At 41.9% G+C, this 23,225-nt stretch overlaps 1 protein-coding gene across 1 annotated transcript; it reads right to left on the minus strand.

Moving 5' to 3' along the window:
* Positions 1-1,785: 1,785 nt before the first annotated feature.
* LOC129111968 (methyl-CpG-binding domain protein 5-like) lies at positions 1,786-21,269 on the minus strand. The gene is given in 11 exon segments (XM_054624132.1): positions 1,786-4,180; positions 4,295-4,370; positions 4,592-4,665; positions 5,002-5,660; positions 5,663-6,128; positions 6,216-6,436; positions 9,548-11,902; positions 12,301-12,472; positions 14,057-14,159; positions 16,261-16,874; positions 21,191-21,269. Coding segments are annotated over 10 exon segments (4,302 nt in total). The 5' UTR covers positions 16,374-16,874; positions 21,191-21,269; the 3' UTR covers positions 1,786-4,117.
* Positions 21,270-23,225: the final 1,956 nt, after the last annotated feature.

Genomic DNA, 23,225 nt, shown 5'->3' on the forward strand with positions numbered 1-23,225 from the left:
GACCATGTTTTTAATATCTTAAACATCTGTGCAACATTGTTCAAAATGTTACATCACTGCATGACCTGTAATGTTTCACAATATTTACAAAAAAATGCTGCTTACATCAAACCATTAAAAAAAGTCCAAACAATCTCAAAATAATGGACTCTGACAAACTATCCCTAGCCCACATTAATGCAAAAAGAAAAAAATAAACAAGAGCAATCAAGTGCACATCATACTTCACGCAAGTCTATTTTTTGTAAAGTATATATTAGTGAGAAAATATATACTTAATTACAAGTTGACAAAATAAAATACTGACAATGAAAAAGGTGGAAGAGGGAAACGAGATTCAAAGAGCAGAAAACAAACACCAGGAAAATAAAAATTCACACTCAAACCTCAACACACAACCACAGGCAGGAGGAGGGAAATAAAACGGACTGCACAGACCATCTCAAACACAAAAATGTTTTGAACTCTTGACCACAAATAACATGAAACTGATAGAACAGATCCATAACACATGGGTTCCCAACGTGAGAGCGGGTTCCTGCATGTCATTGCACAAAAAACAGAGGAGGCAGAATGAACTTTACCGAAAGAGCTCACGTGTTCTCGACACCGAACGTCACATTTTTAAAAACGGCCGGAAGGAATTCCTCGACACAGATTACAGTAAAAACTCAACCGAGAGGTTATTTAAAGTGTGCACACTGAATTTTTTTTTTTTGAAGAGGATGGATATTTTTAAGCACAGATATCCACCATGTAACCATAAAATCTTCAAGAAATTGTGTCCTTGAACATGTTTAGACGCTGATAATGTCTGATATTTACCTTTAAATACTGAGCTTTGTTGCTACAAATTTATCAAAATGTCCTTTCCTTCGTCAGTGTTCACACAACAAAAATGATCGATCTCATTAGAAGATACAGTACAACTTAAGTTTAAGATTCTTAAAAGTGTGTATACACATTAACAAAATAAGAAATGTTTAAATTGTTACTTGGCTGTAATTCATAGTTTGACTTTGAAGTTTAGGATATAAAACTTAAGCACATTTGTAGGATTAGTTTGAAACAAATTAAAACAGTTTTCTGGGGTTATAAACCAAAAGATATGTTTTAAGAGTAGTGATTTCATGTTTTTACTGGGTGAGAAAGAAAAAAAAATACTTTCAAATGTAGTGTTCTATTTGGTTTTAAGGTTATGATCAGAAACATTTGTAAAAGTTGAGTTCTTTGCAATAAGTTCAAGTTATGTTAGTTTTTAGTTTGATCAAATTTAATGTAATTTAATCCTGCGAGTAACAGCTGTGTGTGTGTGTACATGTTAAAAGGTAAAGCTACAAATAAATTACTACTTCATGGCTCTTAGGTTAGGACATCTGTAAAAAAAAAAAAAAAAAAAAAAAAAAAAGTTTTTGAGCATGCATGTTGAAGGTGAGCACAAAAGAGACGGTTTCAAACAATCACAGATGCAGTGTTTGTTTCTAAGCGGTTGATCTTTGCCATGGATTTGTATATTGCACTTGATATTTCTGTAGTGATTTCAGGTTGTTTTGATCTGGAGGAGCAGCTGTGTGTGTGTGTGTGTGTGTGTGTGTGTGTGTGTGTGTGTGTGTGTGTGTGTGTGTGTGTGTGTGTGTGTGTGTGTGTGTGTGTGTGTGTGTGTGTGTGTGTGTGTGTGTGTGTGTGTGTGTGTGTGTGTGTGTGTGTGTGTGTGTGTGTGTGTGTGTGTGTGTGTGTGTGTGTGTGTGTGTGTGTGTGTGTGTGTGTGTGTGTGTGTGTGTGTGTGTGTGTGTGTTGATCCAGAGTTCCCAATGATGAGCATCACTGTGGATTTTAAGACTGATCACGTGATGGTTTCACTTTGTTAGTGTCAATCCTGCATTTATTACTCTACATTAACGGCGTCTGCCTTTTCAGATGTGCATATTCATAAATAGTATGGTCTCGGAGGCAGACGTTATTACATTTTCTTCCTTTAGCTAAGAAATCAATGACACAATGTGTAACAGAAATGAATAATCAGAAAGCCTGTTATCTGTAATGCTCACTCCTTAAATAAAAGAGAACGTGACCTTTGTAATGGACTCTGAATACATGATCTATTATTCACTGTTAAAAAAACAAAACATACATATACACATATAAGGCTTGAGTTCTCAACTCTTGGTAGTATTATTGCCATCTAGCATATTTGTAAAGCTTAAAATAAATATGGAGTACTGTACATAAATAATTTACATCAATAAGCAACAAAATAAACAAACACAAGGCCTCTAAATGAGAGAAATGCTTTCACCGCTCTTGTAAATCGAGTTAGTGTTCATTTTGATGATCTGGACTGGAGGTCGGTTCTTCTACCTAAAGCTATCGTTGTGGCAAGAAAACGACTACAGTCATGGAAGAAATAAAATCACTGTACAAACAAGCACGAGAACATAATCACAACAACCAAATGACATAATTCATCAATGCAGCCGGTGATTCTTTGATTGTAGACGAAGGAAAAATCCACCCAAAGACACTTTAGGTGGTGTTTCTGTGTTGCATTCAGGGTCCACTCAGTTTGTTTTAATACAGTTATAATATTTAAGTCATGCTTCCAAAAGTTTCATGCTTTAGTTTTATATGTTATCAATCAGAAAAAAGCAGGAAACCGTGTTTATGCCACATTTGTATTGACAAATTACTTAAACATTTAATAGATTATTCCAATATTATTTTTCTGTCAATCGACTAATCGATTAGTTGACAGTCACATTTGTGTCAACAGCCGGGGATGTTGCTCCAATAAAAAACAGCCACAAACAAACTAGCCCTCAAGTGGGTCTGCAACTTGTGGCTATTTATTCATTTACTTATTTATTAATCTGCCAATTGCTATATTTGGATTAATCGTTAAGTCAATAAAATGCCAAAATCTGTGAAAAAGGTTTTTTTTCACAGTATTTTCTTAAATAGATGACAAACAGTTATCCAAATAGTTGCAGCTCTAACATCAGGTAAACCAGAGCCTTTTGCTGGGAGTTGTAGAAAGCCAATTTTTGGAAAATCACCAACTTTTTGTCACGTTATTTTTGCAAAACTCACAAAATGACACTTAATGTGAAAGAGCCTCAGGGTGGATTTTTCCTTCTAAAAAACGTCTGGTAACCAACGTGTCTGCCAGTGTCAGTGATTGGTAAACCCCCAAAAAAGAAATCATCTGCCAGCCAGACCTTTTTCTTTTTAAAGCACAAAACTGGATCTCCAAACATGGTTTTCCTGTCGAGGTGGCTGGTGGAGCAGATGTCGATTTACCAACACTCGTCCGGCCGGGTCGTCGTTTCCCAAACCTGCTCAGAGGAACATTGAACACTTTCTGCTGGTAAAGTTCATTCTGTTTTTGATCTTTTGTTTGTTTCCCAATACAAATGAACACTGGTGTGAAGTGACTTTCATAATGGAGAACTCATAAACTCATGCCTGTTCAACTGCTGTTCCCTTACAAAAAAACTAAAACAATAAAAACAGCACGTCTTACAGTTCATCATATAAAAGCTTTAGGCTGTATTCTTATTTATCCTATGCATGCGGCCGTATGCAACCGCATTTCTGAATAGAAACCAAGACATTGGTACACTTCTGCTTTGTTTTTGTACAATAAAAGATAAAATGTGCATTAGGTATGCTTGTACATGACATTGTACAATATTTACATACAATTCTTAATAGCATGAAATTTCAGGATTATCTATATACATATTGAAAATGTATCAGAAATATTTGGACTGTCTATTTTTCTTAAATATGTAAGGTAATGCTTGTCGCTTTTTTTTTTGTTTGTTTTACTATCTTATACTAGAAAAAAATAGTTAATTCAGTGAGCTGTAGACAAATTGCAACCGTTTTTTCTCTACTTTTTCCTTTTTTTTTTTCTCTACAGTTAAAACTGTATCGGTGATTGGAATATCCAGCACCTTCTGTGGTCAGTCATTAAGTCAAGTCGATATCATGGAACAAGGATGTACCACTGAAAGTCCACGTGTAGCACCTGTTAGAGAGCTCAGATCGCTTCAAAGGCTGAACGGACGAAGTCTCCGAAGGCTTTGAGGACGTTCTTGGGCCGACACATTCAATGTTATCTGGATATCTTCCTCCTCTTAGGCTTCGGGAGCTTCACCTGACGATCCCTCGATGGGATCTGATGGCAGACGGACAGAAAACATTACGCTGACGGTGGAATAAAAGCAAAAACATGAGAAGAAAAATGACTCCATCGTCTCTGCTGGAGATCAAGAAAGGTAACAATACTCACTGTGCCCGACATCTTATCCAGCTCACTCATGGCCTCGTGGATAGCAGCTTCCAAGTGATTATTCAGTTTCCCCGGTCTGTTGAACATTTAGATTTTACATTATTCACAGTTAAGTCTTTTTTACTTTACTTTTACATGCTGGGCTGACAATCAACAACTATGAGTCAATACTATGCTGCACAAACACCAACAAATGATAAATCCTTTTCCTGAGCAGCAATAATCCAAGTAACTTTCAACGACAGACAGATACCATAGACAATCTATTGGGTTGTTTTAAATTCACTGTTGACTTACTTCAGGCCTCTTTTGGCGGCTCGGTCGAGTGCCTCCAAGTCGTGCGTTAGTGTTTTTAGCTTCTCCGGCTCTACCTGCAGGAAAAAAGACCAAACACCAAAACAATGATGGTGAAATTTGTTGTTGTCTGTCTGCCAGCTCATTCTGCAGTCCTCTATTCAGAAATTTAGATTTGGCAGGTTAGATGATTATAGGGCTTGGAGCATTTTACTTTCTGGCAAGCATCTATCGAACACTGGAAAATAATTAGCTGCAACTCAAGACTGCAAAACTTTGAATATTGTTTTATAGGGATTATGGTGTGTTTGTATAGCCGTCTGTATCAGCCACTGAAATCAGCCTTCACTCTTCATTTAGTCTGAAAGTTGGCTTGTAAAATACCGACAGGTGTTGACAGACGGGTTTCTCACCTTGGCCTGCTCCCGCAGCTGCATCGCCGCACTGTGCACTTGTTCGTCCCCTGCAAGCTTGGCAGGCCAAGGTGGGAAGCCCTTCAGCTGGCCCCAGACCAGCTCTCCCATGTTGAAGGTCCTGGACCGGTAGTGAAGCAGCTCTGAGGAAGGAGAGTCCGGTTGCCGCAGGTCCTCCTCGCTGCTCAGGCTCTTTGTGTCCGAGGGGCTGGGCGCCATGCCGTTGAAGTGGCCGTTGTAGTGGCTGTAGTCTTTGGCTGTGGCCAGAGGGCCCTCCAGGCTGGTGGAGGAGCTGGGCGACTGGTCGTCCCCCGTCAGCTCCTGCCGTGGGGGGCCCAGGACTTCCCCGTAACCCCGGGTGGTGAAGTGAGGAGTGGCGCCGTTGATGTGGACGCAGCGCTCCACCGTCTGCTCCAGACGCTCCTTGTAGTTAGTAGGCGTCCGGTGGCAGTTGTTGAAGCGATAGCCGTCATCGAGGAAGGCCTTGTCGTGGGACATGACCAGACCGTGGTCGTTGGAGCCCTCCGTGGGGCAGGGCGGGGCGGGGGCCAGGCTGGCGGGTCGCTCCATGCAGGGGCTACTCCTCACTTGGGTGGAGCACTCCAGAAACTCCTCACCACCCCAGGCGCTGTTGTTGCTGTGAGAGTCGAAGCCTCCCCGTGCTGCGCCTCCCCGTCCCACTGCCCTCTGGGAGTCCCACGACCGGGAGAACGGAAGTAGTCGTTGGCCTCAGGGCCGTCTGGAGTTCTCTTCCCCGGATCCATGTTCTTCTGACCCCGTCCCGGCCTCACCTGCCTCGCTCTGGCTTGCTGGGGTAACGCCTCTCCGTCCTGGTGCCTGTGCAGGACTGAGCTGACTGCTTGTGGGAGGTTGACCGGCTCCCCTATAGAAGCAGTGAAGGCACTCATGGCGCTGAGGGCAGGCACCGGACTCGCCTGTGTGGTCCCGCTCACTGTGGTGGTTATGGTAACGTGCATGCCCTTGCTGGCGGCGTCCACCACGGCTCTGTAGATGGCGTCCACCGACTCTGGGCCTCCACCCCTGTCACCGCCGGGTGCACCCGCTGGAAGCCCTTCGCCTTGGGGCTGTTGCTCCTCCCTGAACTGCGGGTGAGACAACATCCCCGGCTGTGGACACGACAGCAAGGTCACAACATGATGAAAAATATGTTTTTGTGAATCTGAAATGCTGCAGACGATTATAATATAACTCACCTGGTAGTTCTGGTAGAGGCAGGCCATGGAGCTGGCGTTGGCGTTGTTTCCGTTAGTGTAGGGCGCGTTGTCAGAGAAGTGCTGCTGACCCTGGTAGACTGGGTGGGAGGCCACCCCCTGCTGCATGCCCTGGTGGACCTGCTGCTGGTACATCTGACCTACACCGGTGTTGACGTGTGGCTGCAGGCCGCCCATACCACAGCCGAGGGATGAGGGGTTTCCTGCAAAACCATTGGGACAACCACTTCAGTATCTCAACCAAAAAGCACAGCAATGTCACTGTTTACAATCTCTTTTTGCTGGATAATTATGCTAAAATGATGCATCTAGTATTTCCCACAGGACAATTATTCAATTATTTCCCCAACTTAATGTAATCACACATTATGCACAATCTGAGCAGACTTTGCAAATGACTAGCCTTTGCATTCAGGCTTTTGCAAACAATATACTGTATAAAAATACAAGCAGATCTATTTGAGTGGGCGGCAAAAAGTAAATTCAATATCCAGGGAAAACAGAAAATGAATGGCAAAGCTGGGCAGGCGTAAAGACTTTTTAGGATAAAAGAAAAAAGTTGCACATTAACAATCTGTTGCACCAAAAACTAACAGATGGACACGCGGCGTGGTCCAGACAGACTAGTTAGCAAAGCGTTCAAGGACAGAACAGGAACAAAATACATCAAGGCCACAGATGTATCAATGAATGAAGAGAAAGCCCGGCAGCAACGTTATGCAGACAAAGCCCAAGCAAATACAAAATCTCAGAGGCCTAACGCCGTGTTTTGTGTGTGTGTGTGAGAGGACGAGTGGCGACTGGAGCAGCTGGTGCGATGCTACGTAGCTGAAGGGCAGCTGTGTGTGTTCTCCATTTTTTTTTTATCTCTCTCCTCTTTTCTTTCTTCCTTCCCCCCCCCTCTCTCCTCTCTAACACTGAGAGCCACGACTCGACCAACCCCCTCCCCCTTTAACTCCCCTCATCCTCCGCTAGTGCTATGATATAGTGACGGCTGTTGCCGGGGGATGTTGCCATGGGAACCGAGTGATGATTGGTGGTGCTGTCCACTGCCAGGAAGCTTGTTCGGGGGGAGTTGGGTGGGTGGGTGGATGAGGGGGGGTTACCAGGGTTGGGTGGTGTGATTTTACTCCTCTGGGGGCTGTGGTCAGCTGGGTGGCAGAAGGTCTGGGGGGGTTCACAATGAACTTTGGAGTATTTGTTGATGGCGAGGGGAGGGCGTTCAAAGCTCGCTAGCTGTCTAGAAACAGATGGTTGGAGGCTAATGCTAAGAAGCCACTTTCAAAGAGCTTTCAGTGGTCTTAAGACCCAAACATGTCATCCAAATTAGCCTCATGTACGGGGAAATCAGAACTACTCCGAGGCATAAGATCTGCTATTTGGTGACAGAATATTTATTTATCACGAGAGCATGTGAGTGCTTGTGTGCTAGACAAGGGAGGAACCTTTTTGAGCCGTTAAGGTGAGTCATTTCCCTGTGACATTATTGTTGCTTTCTTTTTTATAAAAACCAAATGACACATTCACTTTTTTGGACCACTAGTTTTTCCAGTTTTGCCTGTCCAGTGGAGAAGCTTAAACCGGTTTGATTTTAAGCAGTTGAACCGACATTTGTCATGACACGTTTTTGCAAATTAGAAAGTAGCCAACATAAGCAACCTGGGCCAAATGCGTCCCAGCGCTTAATCCAATGATTATTGCATAGTAGTAATAAGAGATATGACAATTATATTATGTTTTTATATAAACACTAACAGATCCGCTGACATCCGAAAAGCTGGGGTGCAATTTGAGTCGAGGTCGGCAACATGAACGCGATCAAATTTCAGTCGAGGTCTGAGGGGAGATGCGCACGACACACTGTGTTTTTTTGGGAGATGAGACATGGAAGAGAAAACAAAAACGGCACCAATACGGCAACATTTTAGATTTGAGGCCAGAAAAAGGATGTAGAATGGTGTTATGGGAAATAAAAACATCAGGGGTCCAGTTTCTTCTTGTTATTATTAAATTGACATTACTTCCTTACATCCTGTCATGCTCTACCTCCTGACCTACACAGGACCACCCCAAATTTTGTCTACTTGACTTGCAGAATAGCGTGACACCTGGTGATAAGAACAGGTGGCCTGCAGCAGACCTTGGCGGTATCTCCATTATAAACCATATGAGGACTGACAGACGCACCATGAATACATAAACTCATAGCCCGGTCCCACAGCAGGCAGGAAGGGGAGAAAAAACAAGATCTTGGTCTTTTCAGCTCTTTTCAAAACAAACGAGTACACACACACAAAAAAGCATACAGTCATTCATATGCGCACAAATAAACAGAGGCACACGCACTGTAATACACATGTAGTCATTGGCTTGCACACGCAATCATTCAAACACACACACAGGCCTAAACCCTCATCAAAGGCTCCACTCTGGTCCCCATTCAGGGTCTATCGTTACTATAGCGACCGGCTAGCTGCGAGAAGCTCTTTTCGAGCGCCCTATCTGGGCTGCTTCCCCTTAAAGCGTGATCCAGATCCCATTTCCATCTTCTTACACCATTGACTGATGCTAGCATACAAATAAAACAAAGAGAAACACTGGCTGACTGACAATTAGCTGAGCTTCCAAAGATGAGGGGCCTGCTCATTAGCTCAGAGATACTGGAGGAGCCCGACTGTCTCGGCTCGGGGCCTATCACCCAAATCCTTTTGGTTTTTGTTCACTCATAACCATAGAAACCACATCTTCATCCCACCACTAGCTTATCACGAGGAAGAGCGGGGGTATAAACAGTTACTAAATGCACAGGATATCAACCATCCACCAGCCAGAGGGCGGTCACTTTGGACTCTGGTCACTTGGTGTATGTATCAGTAATTTTTAAAATGTCACCAAACTATTATATTTAGGATTTTCCCAAATGGAAAAGTAGTGGGATTGTTAAAGTAGCTTCTGAGCATTTAAATCTACCAGTTGGGCATATGTAAAGCAGAGCTAAAACGATCATTCATATCATTTTTCTAAATTCAGAGTTCAGAATTATCAACAATTCTGATCCAAGAAGCCCTTGAGCATCACGTTTGTGGTATTTCAGCAATCAATAATTCTGTGTGATCACTGAGCTCACATAAGAAAAATTACTGGAATTATTCTAGCTATGAAATTTAGAAAATAGACAATAAATAATAACATATTACTACTCCATTGTGTTATTTAAGTGAGCCTTAAAATATAAATATTTAGCATCACATGTATTGTTGGTAAGGACTTGCATGACTCTGAAATCAGCACAGGGGAATCATCAAAAGTCTCACCCGAATCAGCGATGGTCTGTGTACAGCTTCCATCACCACCTCCATGTGGCATCACTACCATGGTAGTCCGCCCCATACCGTGAAGGAGGTTCTGCTGTGAGGGGTGAGGGCCGGGGTGGGACAGCGGTGGGGGGTTAGTGTGGGGGCGTCCCAGCGGCATGCCATCGGGGCCCACCGGTCCACCTCCCGGCCCCATAGGCCCACAGTTACTCATGGAGGAGGCCTGCATCTGGGCTATCATGTCAGGGAACTGGCCCGGACGAGAGCCCAGATGGCCCCCAGAGGTGTCTATGTTCTGGCAGTGCTGCATGGCGTCCACTGGACCCCGAAGCCTCTGCTGAGCTAGGAGGTTCTGCTGAGGGCCAGCAGGGACCATACCAGTGCTGTCGTTGTAGTGCAGCTGAGCGGATCCTTGAGGACCTGGGCCAGGGCTAAGACCTGGACGATGGCTGTGGGAGCTCTGGCAGCTCATGGACTGGAGAAGCTGGGCCATGGAGGTGTTTGGTGGAAGGTTTCCAAGGCGGCCCACTTTCCGAAGCTGCTCAGTGGCGCTGGGCCCCGCCATGTGTGGTCCTCCCATGCCTCGTTTGTTGAGCATGTTGTAGACCATGTTGTTACTGTTGTCGTGGTTTACAGCGGCGCTGCCTGACGACTGCTTCCGTTTGCGCATGGGGTCCCTCTGCTGGGCCATGAGCTTGTCTCTTAGAGCAGCCCGACCGCTCTGGCCCTCAGGAGTGTTGAGCAGCATGGTGGAGTTTGGCGGGAGCATTGAGTTTAAAGTGCTGTGTCCCTCCATGCCTCGAGGGCCGCTCATAGAGCCAGGGTGTCCTCCGCCACCACCTCCTCCATTACCTCCACCACCAGCCCCCATGCCAGCAGGGCTGTTGCCAGCAGCGCCGAGTTTGTTTTGATTTGCTAGCTGTGCTTTGGCTGCGGCTGACAAGAGACTGCTGGCGGGGAAGGAAGCGGCATTCTGTTGGTTGAGAATCTGGTTGAGGGGCATACCCAGGAGTCCTGGGTGGCCCTTCTGGGAAGCGCTAGGGGTTGCAAGAGAAGAAGATGACGAGGAGGAAGAGGTGGGCGAGTACATGGGGTTGCTGTGCTGCTGGGCGCCAATCGAGTTCCCCATGCCGGGCAGCATCTGGGAGTCTTTGTACTGGTGGTGCAGGTCAGTTTTGTTGGTGGAGGGGCTGGAGGGCATGGAAGGCCTGGGAGATCCCATGGCAGACCTGGGGGAACGTGGAGGAACCTTCATGTTGCCACATGGGACCTGGTGCCCCGAGGGCATTGCAAAGTTCCCATGTTCAGAGGAGGTGGAGGATGAGCGAGAGCGATGAGGGGAGGCCTCCATTCTGCCAAGGACAGGACCTGCCATGTGGACAGGCGAAGTGACAGGGGATGGGGACATGGAGGAAGCTGGACCACCCTGTTGAGTCCTTTGAACATGGCCGCCATGCCCCAAGGGGCCAGGCTTCACTGTGGGTAAAGGTAAGTTGCTTGGCAAGGGAACGATGGCGGGAGGGGGTATGTTTACATTCATCATTTGTACCTGAGAGTGGATATTGGGCTGGAAGTTGGAGGGGTTTGGAGCGTTGGTGGGGGGCTGGCTGACTAGCTTAATGGGGATGGGGTCTAGGATGCCTAATGGGTCTTTTTCGGAAGTCAACTGCCTTTTCTGAAGGGCACAGGATGGTGGTATGGATGGAGGGGGCGGTACGGGATGCAAAGGTGGCTGCGTTTTATGGTGAAATGCTGCACGGGACAGATCCATACCAGGGGGGAAGTTCCCCCGGGGCATGTTCATGACAGGGCTTTTGGCAGTGGCCGTGGGGGAGAGTGGCGTGCTAGTCCTCCCTGTCATGGCGCAAGATGGCTGGCCCGCAGGAGAGCCATGGAGCATTAAACTGGGTGGAGAGAGAGGCGTCCTAGTGTTCCCATGGATGGAGGCTGAGCCGGGACTACCAGCTCCTGGAAACCCACAAGGATTGGTCCTCGGAAAGCCATCAGGGCTGCCCAGAGTGTCTGCACTGGGAGACTGTGAGCCATCTCCATACAGCTTAACACTGGAGGGAGGTGGGCTCAGCATGCCTCCATACCCAACCCGGTAAGGGGATTTGGGGCCTGGCTCCCCACTGCTCAACCTCTGCCTGTGGTAGCCAGAGTAGAGCTCAGGCTGCTGGGCTCCACCCATCTCATGGGGTGGATACAGCCTCTGCTGATGCTGCTGTCCAGCTGCCATCATCATCTTGAAAGGATTCTTGCAGTCTGGGCCAACAGCGTTGGGCAGGCCATCGCGGGGTCTAGTCCTTATTGCTCGTTGAGACGTGGAATGCGCAACGACCACAGATGATGTACCTTGAGGCCAAACAAAGCACATTTGAGTTAAATCAATACCAACACCTTGGACAGAAAAAGTCATTGTTCTCTGCAGGTCAGAGTGGCTGGTGAACCATAAAAATGATAAACTAGTTGATATCAGTGCTTAAATAAGAGTGCTTGACCTTTAAACAGAAGACTAAACAAGACAAATAATAAGAAAGCGCACTTAACCTAAAATCCATCAAAAATAACTAAATTATTGTGTGTTTTCTCAAACCAAAAGACTAAAAAACACCCAAAACATTGACTCTGTATTTTGTCAATTTTTTCATCAACATTGACAGCGTTTCTTTCAAATGAAACACATATTAAGTTGAAACCGAAACATTGATTTTCAAGTACAACTGAGTTGAAACAACTGGATTTACTTGTACCTCCCCCTGGACTGGTGAGTGTCAGAGGCGGGTGCGTCCCCATGCTCCTGTGCAGCGTGGCCACCGCCAGAAGCTTCCTCTTGTGAATGCAGAGTTTGGTGACGTCCTCGTCTGCTTTCACATCCTCCGCTGTCCTCTGCTTGACAGCTGCCCCTGGGTCGAAGTTGAACACCTGGGGGAAAAAAGATTGGTTGTTTGAACAGATATCCATGTAAAGATGGTCAAGAATCGTAGAGAATCAACATTTTAGTTTTGTCTTTTTATGTCGATAGAAGACAATTTAAGAGGCAAGTGAAACAGGGAATTGTGGAAAATGTTTTAGGTTTGGGGGGTTAACATCTGCTATATTAAAACATAAATAATAAAGCAGAGAAGCCAACATTGTCCCAGACAAAACAACATCAGCCTGAGAATGGCCTGATCTGACGGACGTGGTGTTGGGGACAAATTTAGCTTCAAGAAGGATAATCGTTTGGATTACCCGATGTAATGTGATACAGCGAACGCCTCACGACACCCCGACATCTGCAGTATGGACCTTCCCAGAGATCAGTGGGGTCGGTGAGCTTGAATTTATTTCATACATGTTGCGCATATGGAATGGGAGCGGAGAAATGGATTAGGCTGCAGGAGCGGTTTGAGAGCTTTCCCTGGACATTTTTATACTCTTTTCCCGCCGTGAAAACAGGCCGCCATTGGGAATTCATTGTAACGGACATTAACCCAAGCCGACCACAGCCACCGTGCTCCGTGAAGGACAAAACTACAAACTTTTTACAGCCACCTTTCAGGCTGAAAAGGGGGGACTTTTTTGATACCCAAAAGACCACTTCAACAAAAACAAAAGCATCACTTTAACAATAGCCTGTCAAAGTTGTTTTCACCTTGGTTTGACTAGTGTGACATGTTTACTTCGTCCTCATTCCTCCCTCTATTCCTGTCCTCCCTTCCTAGCTGCCGTAACCAATGTCAAATAAGTAATGTGTCCTATCTTGAGGCGAAGACGACGTCAAGAGTTGGTCACCTGCTTTGAATTACAATATCATGTGGTCTGAAGAGGCATTTAGCTCACAGTCATACTCTGATTTGCAGCACAACCTGTGATAAGTGGAAAAGTTCCAGATCAAATAACATAACAGCTGCAATTACCAAAATCAACAAACACTTACTAAACAGATTTTCCCATTTGTGTTCACTTATTGCAATCAAACAAACATACAGCATAGATTGAAATTCAAGCAATGGTCGGTTAAAACCTCTGAACAACCCAGCATGCAATGGTCTCAAAGACTTTTTAATTCTCCAGAGTAAAAATAAGGAAATGCACCAACAATATTTAAAATGTTTCTCTTCATTTCAATCTGTGTCTCCAAACAGCAACGAAGGGACCAGACACGATTCCTCAAACTAAACCAAAATCCTGCTTGACGTCATCTGCAATTGCATGCTTGACATCTTTTTCCTTTTTCTTCTACAGAGAACAGCTGAGGAATAAAGCTTGTTATAAAAAAAGATAGCCAAGAGCGACATTTAAGGTCTAGCAACACCACCTGCTAATGCAAGTTTAGGTTTGATTGACAACTTTTAATCCGCTAGAGGCCTTTATTTAGCTGTAATTTTTGGACAACAGCATGTTAATTTAATTTGTAGGTTGGGACTTTCATCCTAATCTTAATTAGAATATCTTCTGGAGTCCATTCACAAGGCAGCTGTGAAAATCACTGTGTTTTAAATGAATCAGAGCGAAACAAAATACCTTGTGGAGGATGAGTGGGCACTCCAGGCCGCATTTGCAGGTTCCATCTGTCAGCAGGTAGGTTTTCACCTGCTCAAAGCTGGACAGCACCGAGCCACTGGGACTGCACACAGAAGACAACAACGTTAGGCTGAGGACAGACGTCTGCTGGTGTAGCTCCTTCTATCATACTATATGTTGCATTGTTTAAAATGGATTTTTGAATATCATTTAATATTTCTGGAATGAAGGTCTTTTGGAATTTAACATTGAACATTTGTATGCGGAAACATCGCAAGGTCTTAGTTCTCCCACCACTATTTCTTTCCTGACTCAGACGATGAAAAGAAACCATTGCACATTGAAATGCTCCACTGACAGACATACAAAGGATTTTTTCTTTAGGTGGGTTAGCAGCTCCTTGAGGCAGGTTTTGCTGCAGGTTTAACAGCCTTGCAAACAAGAAATCAAACAGTAAAACCCTCCCCCTACACAGTGATGAACCACAGTGGAATTCGTCTATCTATATGAACTAAAAAACAATCATTTACAACATTTTCAGTGAGGAGGAGGAGCCTGTGCCATATTTGGCAGTGGACAACAGTGACTGGAAAATGTCATGTTGAATAAGAAGGTCAAGCTCTTTATAAATATGTAACCCGTAACCATGCCAATGTCCTTTTATTTGTGCATTTGTTTTTGTGGGGCGAAAAACATTTAAAACTTTTCACTGGTATGTTTAAAATCTAAATAAACCAAACAATAATATCCCACTTATGCCATTACAGTGTTTCTTTTTTATCCATTTCATAAATATAAAACCAGGAACATTGAAGGACTAAAAGTAAACATCAGGAATGTGAACAGGAAGTCACAGCTGCAGTAAATCCTGGAGAAATGAGGATGTTGTGCAACAAAAACTGGATAAAATCTGAAAAATACATCCAGATAAACATTTTAATATGTGCTATTGGTCGATCCTATCAAATAAAAACACTGATAAGTTGACAAAACAACCAGTGACTAAATCCTTCTGTGAAAATATCTACTGGGAGGATCTACAGTTGCACATCCCTGAAGCAAACGCACACTTTAAATGTAAAAGAACATGAGCAAGTGTGCGGTGACAGTATCAGGCCACGGTCACAGAAGTACACAGGATTCTTTCCAACACCCAAAATAAACCTGACACCAGCCAACTGCTTTAGTTCATTGTGGCCGGTGAATACCCGTGCTGGTGTTCATGTGCCGGGAAGAACACCAACTTCCAGTATGCATAACACGACGACTGGTGGAGGATCCAACCCATTAGTCAAACCCCCCGCTGCACAAGCTGAGTGGATTTTGTAAGCGATTCACTGGTTTCTTGAAGGAGGCGTAGTGAAATTTGCCAGTCATAATCAGAATTTACCGGAATTTGGTGTTTCCAGTCCAAGCGAATATGTGGGCTGCAATTTACTTGAGTCAAGGGATTGATGATTACAATGTAACCGGCAGCCTCCCAAAGAACAATATGTCTAAAAGATTTTTACAGCTACTAGAAGCCAAATACGCTGCACCTTAAGAGAGTAAGTTTAGGGAATAACTATGACTCCAAACAGCAAGAAACACAAATAAAAGTCACCCTGTTACCTCCTGCAGAACCAAAACCTGATGTTTATTAATGATTTTACATAAATGATATATTTCTACAATTTAACTCATCTACTTCTGCCCACATTACTCACTAGAGACAAAATAATTAGTTGATAAATGTGACTTTCATTTCAATAACATATTTTAAGTAATTTATTTTGCAATAATGGGGATCCAGCTTCTCCAATGAGATGATTTGCTTCTTATCATCATTTTTTATAATTCTTAGATGCATTTCTTTGAATTTTGGACCATTGTTGGGACAAAATGAGCAATTTGAAGGGTCCAAATGATGCAAAGTTCTTAAGGGAACATCAAAGATACAATTAAATTCAATTTAATGAGATTTACTGGCATGGCCATTTGTTGTCAAAAGCCTTGCAGCCTGACTTATTACACACATTATTGGTCACAATATTATGTGATTATGTGTAAAATTGACAACTTGCCCCATTTTTTCTGTTATTTAATTGTAAGGCAAAATATCAACTTATGCTCTGGAAAAATCTAATTTCTCTCTATTTTTTCCACCAATTGTTTGATGTCATTTGTTTGTTCAACCACAAAAAATTGCATGTTCCATTTCTTACCTTATGTATACGACCCCGCCGCCGTGATCCGGCTTGCGCTGCCAGCCAATGGGGACCTGGACAGGGACGGCCTGCCTCTCGTCTCCCGCCTCACAGTCCTTTCCGCCATTCATTGCTCCACTGGTTTTACGCTCGACACCTCAGAGGTATGTATATCAGACATCAACCAGTGTCTTCGCAATGCACGTCATTTCTTCGTCTTCCAAAGCCGTGGTGGAGGAGATGGTGGAAAGGTCGTGGAGACGGATAGAGCTGCAGGATTACGCTTCAACGTCGGACTTTGCTCTCGGGTAGAGCTGATGGGGTGGGAGGTCGGGTAGGGTGAGGCGAGCTCACGGCAGACCCTACCCTTTCAGCTGCTTCATGGTTACAGAGCTAAATGGTTCGTGGACTTCCATCACTGCACCTCGTCTTTCAGAGCCATCGACTCGGGAAGATGCTGGCTGAAAAAGTGGGGATCAGGACGGGCTTTGCTTTCACAGGAAAGTCTTTAATTATTATTTTTTTACCATTCGTTTTTTGACGCCCAGGATACAGTCCCTCAGTCGGACAAGTAGAGTGTCTTCAACATATTGGTTCCCAAACGCAGTTGTGTAGTGGTATTCCCATGGTTCCTGTGAGGGCAGAGGAGAAGAGAAGGCACATGAATTAATGGTCAATGCGATCCATTTGCATTGCATGAGTAAATTCATGATTTAATCTGCTCTGGGAATGGAAAACATAAATGATATAAAAGCCCCTTCCCTTTTTGACACAAGTCTCTTTATTGAACCAGTTATTTCCATTGTCCTATAGAAAGGCTAAATGCTAAATAATTGTTGGAAAAGTTCATTTTAAATGTTTTACTTCAATGACTAAGATACTGATCTTGCAGATCAGCTCAGGTTATCACTGCAGACACCATTTAAAATGCTTTTCATCTCGTTGTACAAATATTGTGTCGATTTAGAGGTCAGAATAGTGTAAGAAAATATGACGCTATGAATAAAAAACATAAATAGATGATTTCCCCACTTTCAGACGGAGCATATCAAACACGGGTAGAAGTCGTATCAAAGCTGTTAAATCTGGCTGATGTTAGTGATGGCGCTCCATGCAAAGCCTCCTCTCAGCCGCCGGTGCTGCTGACTCATAACTGCCCTGTGAGCTGCTGAGACCGAACCCAGTGACACTACCACAGAGGAAGAGACAGAGAGGTAAAGAGGGCAGTGCTAACCGTGGCCACAGTAAAAATGAGGCAGCAGATAAACGTATGTCGTTTATCTAGAAATGCGCAGCAGCATTAGTCGCACTTATCATCTCAGTAGAGGTGCGTAGTGTCCTATCAGAGACCACCCCATCGTTAAAATCTCATCTCCCAGAGCTCCAACATGCAGAGGTAACCGAGAAAACACAATTTATATTTCGTGGAGAAAACTAATTATTTTTTCCAACAAGTGCTTAGTGCAGAGTTGCTGTTGGAGGATATCCGACACGTTTAACCTCCGTTTTGATTTGGTATTTGTGGCTTTAAATGTGCTCGAATAGGAGACGGATTTAAAGCGGTACGAAGAGAGAAGAATCATTTGCAGAAAAGTCCTGGACCCAATTCAAACCCAAGACATTTTGATTAAAAATGACACAGGTGCCATAGCCAAAATGTTCTTAACCTTTGGCAAAGCATCACTATCTAAATCTGTCACCTTGCTAATGTAAAAGCACAAAATTAAATCTCAGCTCGCACCATTTTACTGCCCATCTCTCCCCCACCATTTCCTGACTCTCAAGAACTACCACGTCCAAAATTACGTATGGTACCTACTAATCCGTAACCTTTTTCTGCAGGTGGATCGGTTTTAAAATTATGTTTTTGGCCTTTACACATTTATTGTTCACAGAGAAAGACAGACATGCAGAAAGGACAGAGAGGAACAGAGAGGTGGTCGAACTCAAACATTGTGGGTACATAAAAGCCTAACAGAAATGCAGCGTGAATTCCATTAATACCGCAATGAAAAATATTTTATGCTGGATTTTTTAGCTTTTACGAGTAGTTACAAAATGTCCCCACCTTTTGGCAGCAACTTTTTTCACCCTATGAGGCTGTAATTTGGCGTTGAGGTCAAGTATTTGTGAGGTTGTGTGTGTGTAAATGCATGAATGTACATAGTTTCAGCTATCGTGAATTTGTGCTTGTTTTCCATTTATAGACTTCTTCGGCAGATTGGGAAAAACAAAATATGATATATTTCATCCTAATCGGGATACAAGGCATCAAACATGGGTGTCAAACATTATGTGGCACTTGGGGAGGTAAAACGGACCTATTTGAAGAGGTGAAAGTGAAGTGAAAGCAGTCAACAAAAATCTGAAGTATTTCCTATTTACTACCCCAAAGTAACATTGAGGAAAGATAAGCTTTGGCACAAAACTGCCTTTATGTGATGGGAATTCTTCACAACTTGGGACATAATCCAGTTGAAAACTTCATACAAGCAGTATGGAAAAAAGATTAATGCTGAAGATAAAGACATAAATACAGCCACTGGAGTATTACAGCAATGCAGTCTCAGAAAGAAACGAGAGAAAAAAATGTTTTAGATAAGAAATCGCATCAAAATGACAAGTGGAACTGCAGCCAAAGGTTCTTGAGTAACTGAATTTGCAGTCCATTAAGGATGGCAGCTTAAGTAAATGAAAATGTTCCCTCTCAATGTCCAAATTTTAAAGAATATGATCAGACAAAGAGGCTTGTGTGCATCTCATTAAATGGTCAAGAGGTAGTTTTCTTTCTCTCGCATCTCTTTCTGTCATTTACAGTGAAATAAATACATCTTATATATTTCCCTTAGTGATCAAGTGAGCTCGACATTTGGAATTTGCCTGTAACAAAGATTTCTCTAAACCACAATCACGTCTGATTGTCTCGTCTCACCCTGACCAGAACACGAAAACAAACCTTTTTATCTACTAGCAGCTGGTAAACTTGTGATTCAGATCAGAACAAGCTTTTTAAAAAGATGAATGTAGGAGAACACGACAAAACTTTACCAGCATTTGGATTGTAGGATTGTAGTAACACCTAGCCTGCCAAATGAATACAGCTATTTAGAAACAATAACAGCAAGAGGATAGCCTTTTTTTCACACCTGTAAAATCAAGAAGACATAATCTCAGTTTAGTACAACCTTAAAAGGACATCGGAAGAAATATGTTGACCCTGCATTAATGTGATTTACAGTTAATTTGGCACAAACCTGTGTTTATATCCGGCTAACACAAAGAATTCAAACCAGGGAATTTAGGATCAAATCTTTGCTCATATTTGATTGTTATCTGCACCATTTTTTTGCCGTGCCACACAGGTAAATGAAGAGGATTGCAGTGGTATTATACGTCACCTTGAACACAGACTGTGTTTTGCAGGTTTATCATGTAGCATGCTCTTTATTAGGATGACTATGTGGCATGCAGATGTCCCTCCTGATTATTTATATGCATGCATATAGAGCTGACCACTCTGTAAATGCATATAGAGATGACCACTCTGTAAATGCATATAGAGCTGACCACTCTGTAAATGCATATAGAGAAGACCACTCTGTAAATGCATATAGAAATGACCACTCTGTAAATGCATATAGAGATGACCACTGTAAATGCATATAGAGATGACCACTCTATAAATGCATATAGAGATAGAGATGACCACTCTGTAAATGCATATAGAGATAGAGATGACCACTCTGTAAATGCATATAGAGATGACCACTCTGTAAATGCATATAGAGATGACCACTCTGTAAATGCATATAGAGATAGAGATGACCACTCTGTAAATATATATAGAGAAGACCACTCTGTAAATGCATATAGAGATGACCACTCTATAAATGCATATAGAGATGACCACTCTATAAATGCATATAGAGATGACCACTCTGTAAATGCATATAGAGATGACCACTCTGTAAATGCATATAGAGATAGAGATGACCACTGTAAATGCATATAGAGATAGAGATGACCACTGTAAATGCATATAGAGATAGAGATGACCACTGTAAATGCATATAGAGATAGAGATGACCACTCTGTAAATGCATATAGAGCTGACAGGGTCTGTCATATGTTGTCAAATAAAGCACAGTAGGAGACAGGTAGCAATGCAATTACCTGCACATAGCATGCACTGTGTGGAGTATAATCCTGTGCATGCTTTTAACAATAAGAAGGATAAACTGCATGTCCTGCACAAGTCATGTAAAACTACATTAAACCCAGCATTACACGTGTCTGCAGCCCCATGCATGTGATGAGCCACACTGTCCTGCAGCAGCAAGTGCACAAGTTACCTACAAGAACATGACAACCTCTTGTGTACACTGCCAAAGCAACCAGGGCTGTGCAGACCTGAAGCTAACAGCCAGCTAGCTTCGTGCACACACTGAGCCAAATGTTGCTTTTAATAATAATAATGTGAAAAGTCATAAAGCTAAAACATGCATATGAAAGTCCATCACGTGTGGGTAAAAGTGGCCCTGAAACCAGACTGTGCTTGTCCACACACAAGCCTGTGAGCTAGCTGTTAGCATGCTAGTTAGCCAGCTAGCTTGTTGTAGCGAAAATGAATTAGCGATTAGCGCCTGGAGCTCGGCTAAGCTAATCACGTTTTTAACATTTAATTGTAGCAAAGTGAGCAGTGTCGGAGTACTGTTTCTAAAGTATCGAAGTAAAACAAAACAACAACAAAAAACACACAGCTAGGCCTCCTCGTTAAAGGGGGGGTTCAAAGCTAGGCCGCAGCCAGAGCTAGCTCGGCTATTAGCCTAGCATGCTAGGCTAATAGCCGAGCTAGCTCCGCTGCTGTCTGCGGCAGATCAGCCCGCAGACAGGCCGCTCGGACCCGGGCCTCACGGGGCCACGCAGGCACGGAGGACACGGTTCTGACCTTTGGAGGAAGAAGGAGAAGGAGGAGGAGGAGGAGCAGGAGAAGGAGGAGAAGCCTACCCAGTAGTTCTCTGCCTCTGCTGGGTTCTCCTGCACTGGGATGTTGGAAATGATGGAGAGCCACACTGCGCATGCGCGGAGGATCAGCCAGCAGATGGGAAGAGGTGCTGCACGTTTACCCCCCCACAGCTCAGAGGCATGCATTTATTATATATATATATATATATATATATATATATATATATATATATATATATATATATATATGTATATATATATATATATATATATATATATATATATATATATATATATATATATATATATATATATATATATAAAAGAAGACATATATATATATATATAAAATATATAATATATATATTTATATATATATATAAATAGAAGATTATATATATTATATATATATATAAAAGAAGACATACATTTATATATATATATATAAAAGAAGACATACATTTATATATATATATATATAAAAGAAGACAAACATTTATATATATATATATAAAATAAATATATATATATATAAAATAAGACAAACATTTATATATATATAAAAGAAGACAAACATTTATATATATATAAAAGAAGACATACATTTATATATATATATATAAAAGAAGACATACATTTATATATATATATAAAAGAAGACATACATTTATATATATATTTATATATATATATATGTAAAAGAAGACATACATTTATATATATATTAAAAAGAAGACATACATTTATATATATATATATTAAAGAAGACATGTATATATATATTTATATATATATATAAAAGAAGACATACATTTATATATATATTAAAGAAGACATATATTTATATATATATTAAAGAAGACATGCATTTATATATATATTAAAGAAGACATACATTTATATATATATAAAAGAAGACATACATTTATATATATATATAAAAGAAGACATACATTTATATATATATATTAAAGAAGACATACATTTATATATATATATATATTAAAGAAGACATACATTTATATATATATAAAAGAAGACATACATGTATATATATATAAAAGAAGACATACATTTATATATATATATAAAATAATATTTTCTATTGCCAAACATTTTCATCAGCCAGCAGATGGGAAGAGGTGCTGCACGTTTACCCCCCCAGAGCTCAGAGGCACAAAGTCTATGTGGTCACATACATAATGAAATAATGGGGGTAGAATTATGAAATGAATGAGGAATAACTGGATGTGTGGGTGGGGTGACTCACACAGAGATGTGGGGTCTGGGGGCCTCCAGGGGCCGAGGATGGATCTTCAGCAAAATAAAGAATAGTTCATGTTATTTCACTTATTTGCCTTCTGATAGAATATATATTATATTATCAGGTTGCAACCTTCTTTTTTTTTTTTTTTTTTTTTATAAAGGATCCACTGATATATTTGATGTCTGAGTCATGTACAAATACTCTAAATGATCAATAATGATAAAAAAAAAAAAGGGTGCAAACATATATTTAAAGCATGCAGTGTTTGTGTATATACATTTATTTTTCTTACTTACTTACTTACTTATTTAAAATACTTGTTTGTTTTTTTCAACTATGTACCTTGTTTGCACTATATCTATGCTGCTGTAATGTACATTTCCCCGCTGCGGGAATAATAAAGGATTATCTTATCTTATCTTATATATATATATATTATGTTGACAGCTTGAAAAACACCAGGGAAGCAGCATTTTAAATAAGATCAAATTATTATTGATAATACATTCATATTAATAAATAAATTGTCTGATAATTTGGCAGCTGGTTGAATTATTGAACAAAAGAAATACAGGTGTATTGTGGTAACTTGAAGTGTATGAACATTTGAAACATAATGATACTGAAGCAAAAATAGATGCTCAGCAAAAATGATTATTTCCCTGGATGAATAAAGGTCACAAAAGCTCAAAAAAGAAGAAGTTCAGGAAAAGGAGATGCAGCTTTCGGTGCAAATGCTTGAATTTTGTCT

The sequence above is a fragment of the Anoplopoma fimbria genome, chromosome 22 (assembly GCF_027596085.1).
Source record: "Anoplopoma fimbria isolate UVic2021 breed Golden Eagle Sablefish chromosome 22, Afim_UVic_2022, whole genome shotgun sequence".
Classification (NCBI taxonomy): Eukaryota; Metazoa; Chordata; class Actinopteri; order Perciformes; family Anoplopomatidae; genus Anoplopoma; species Anoplopoma fimbria.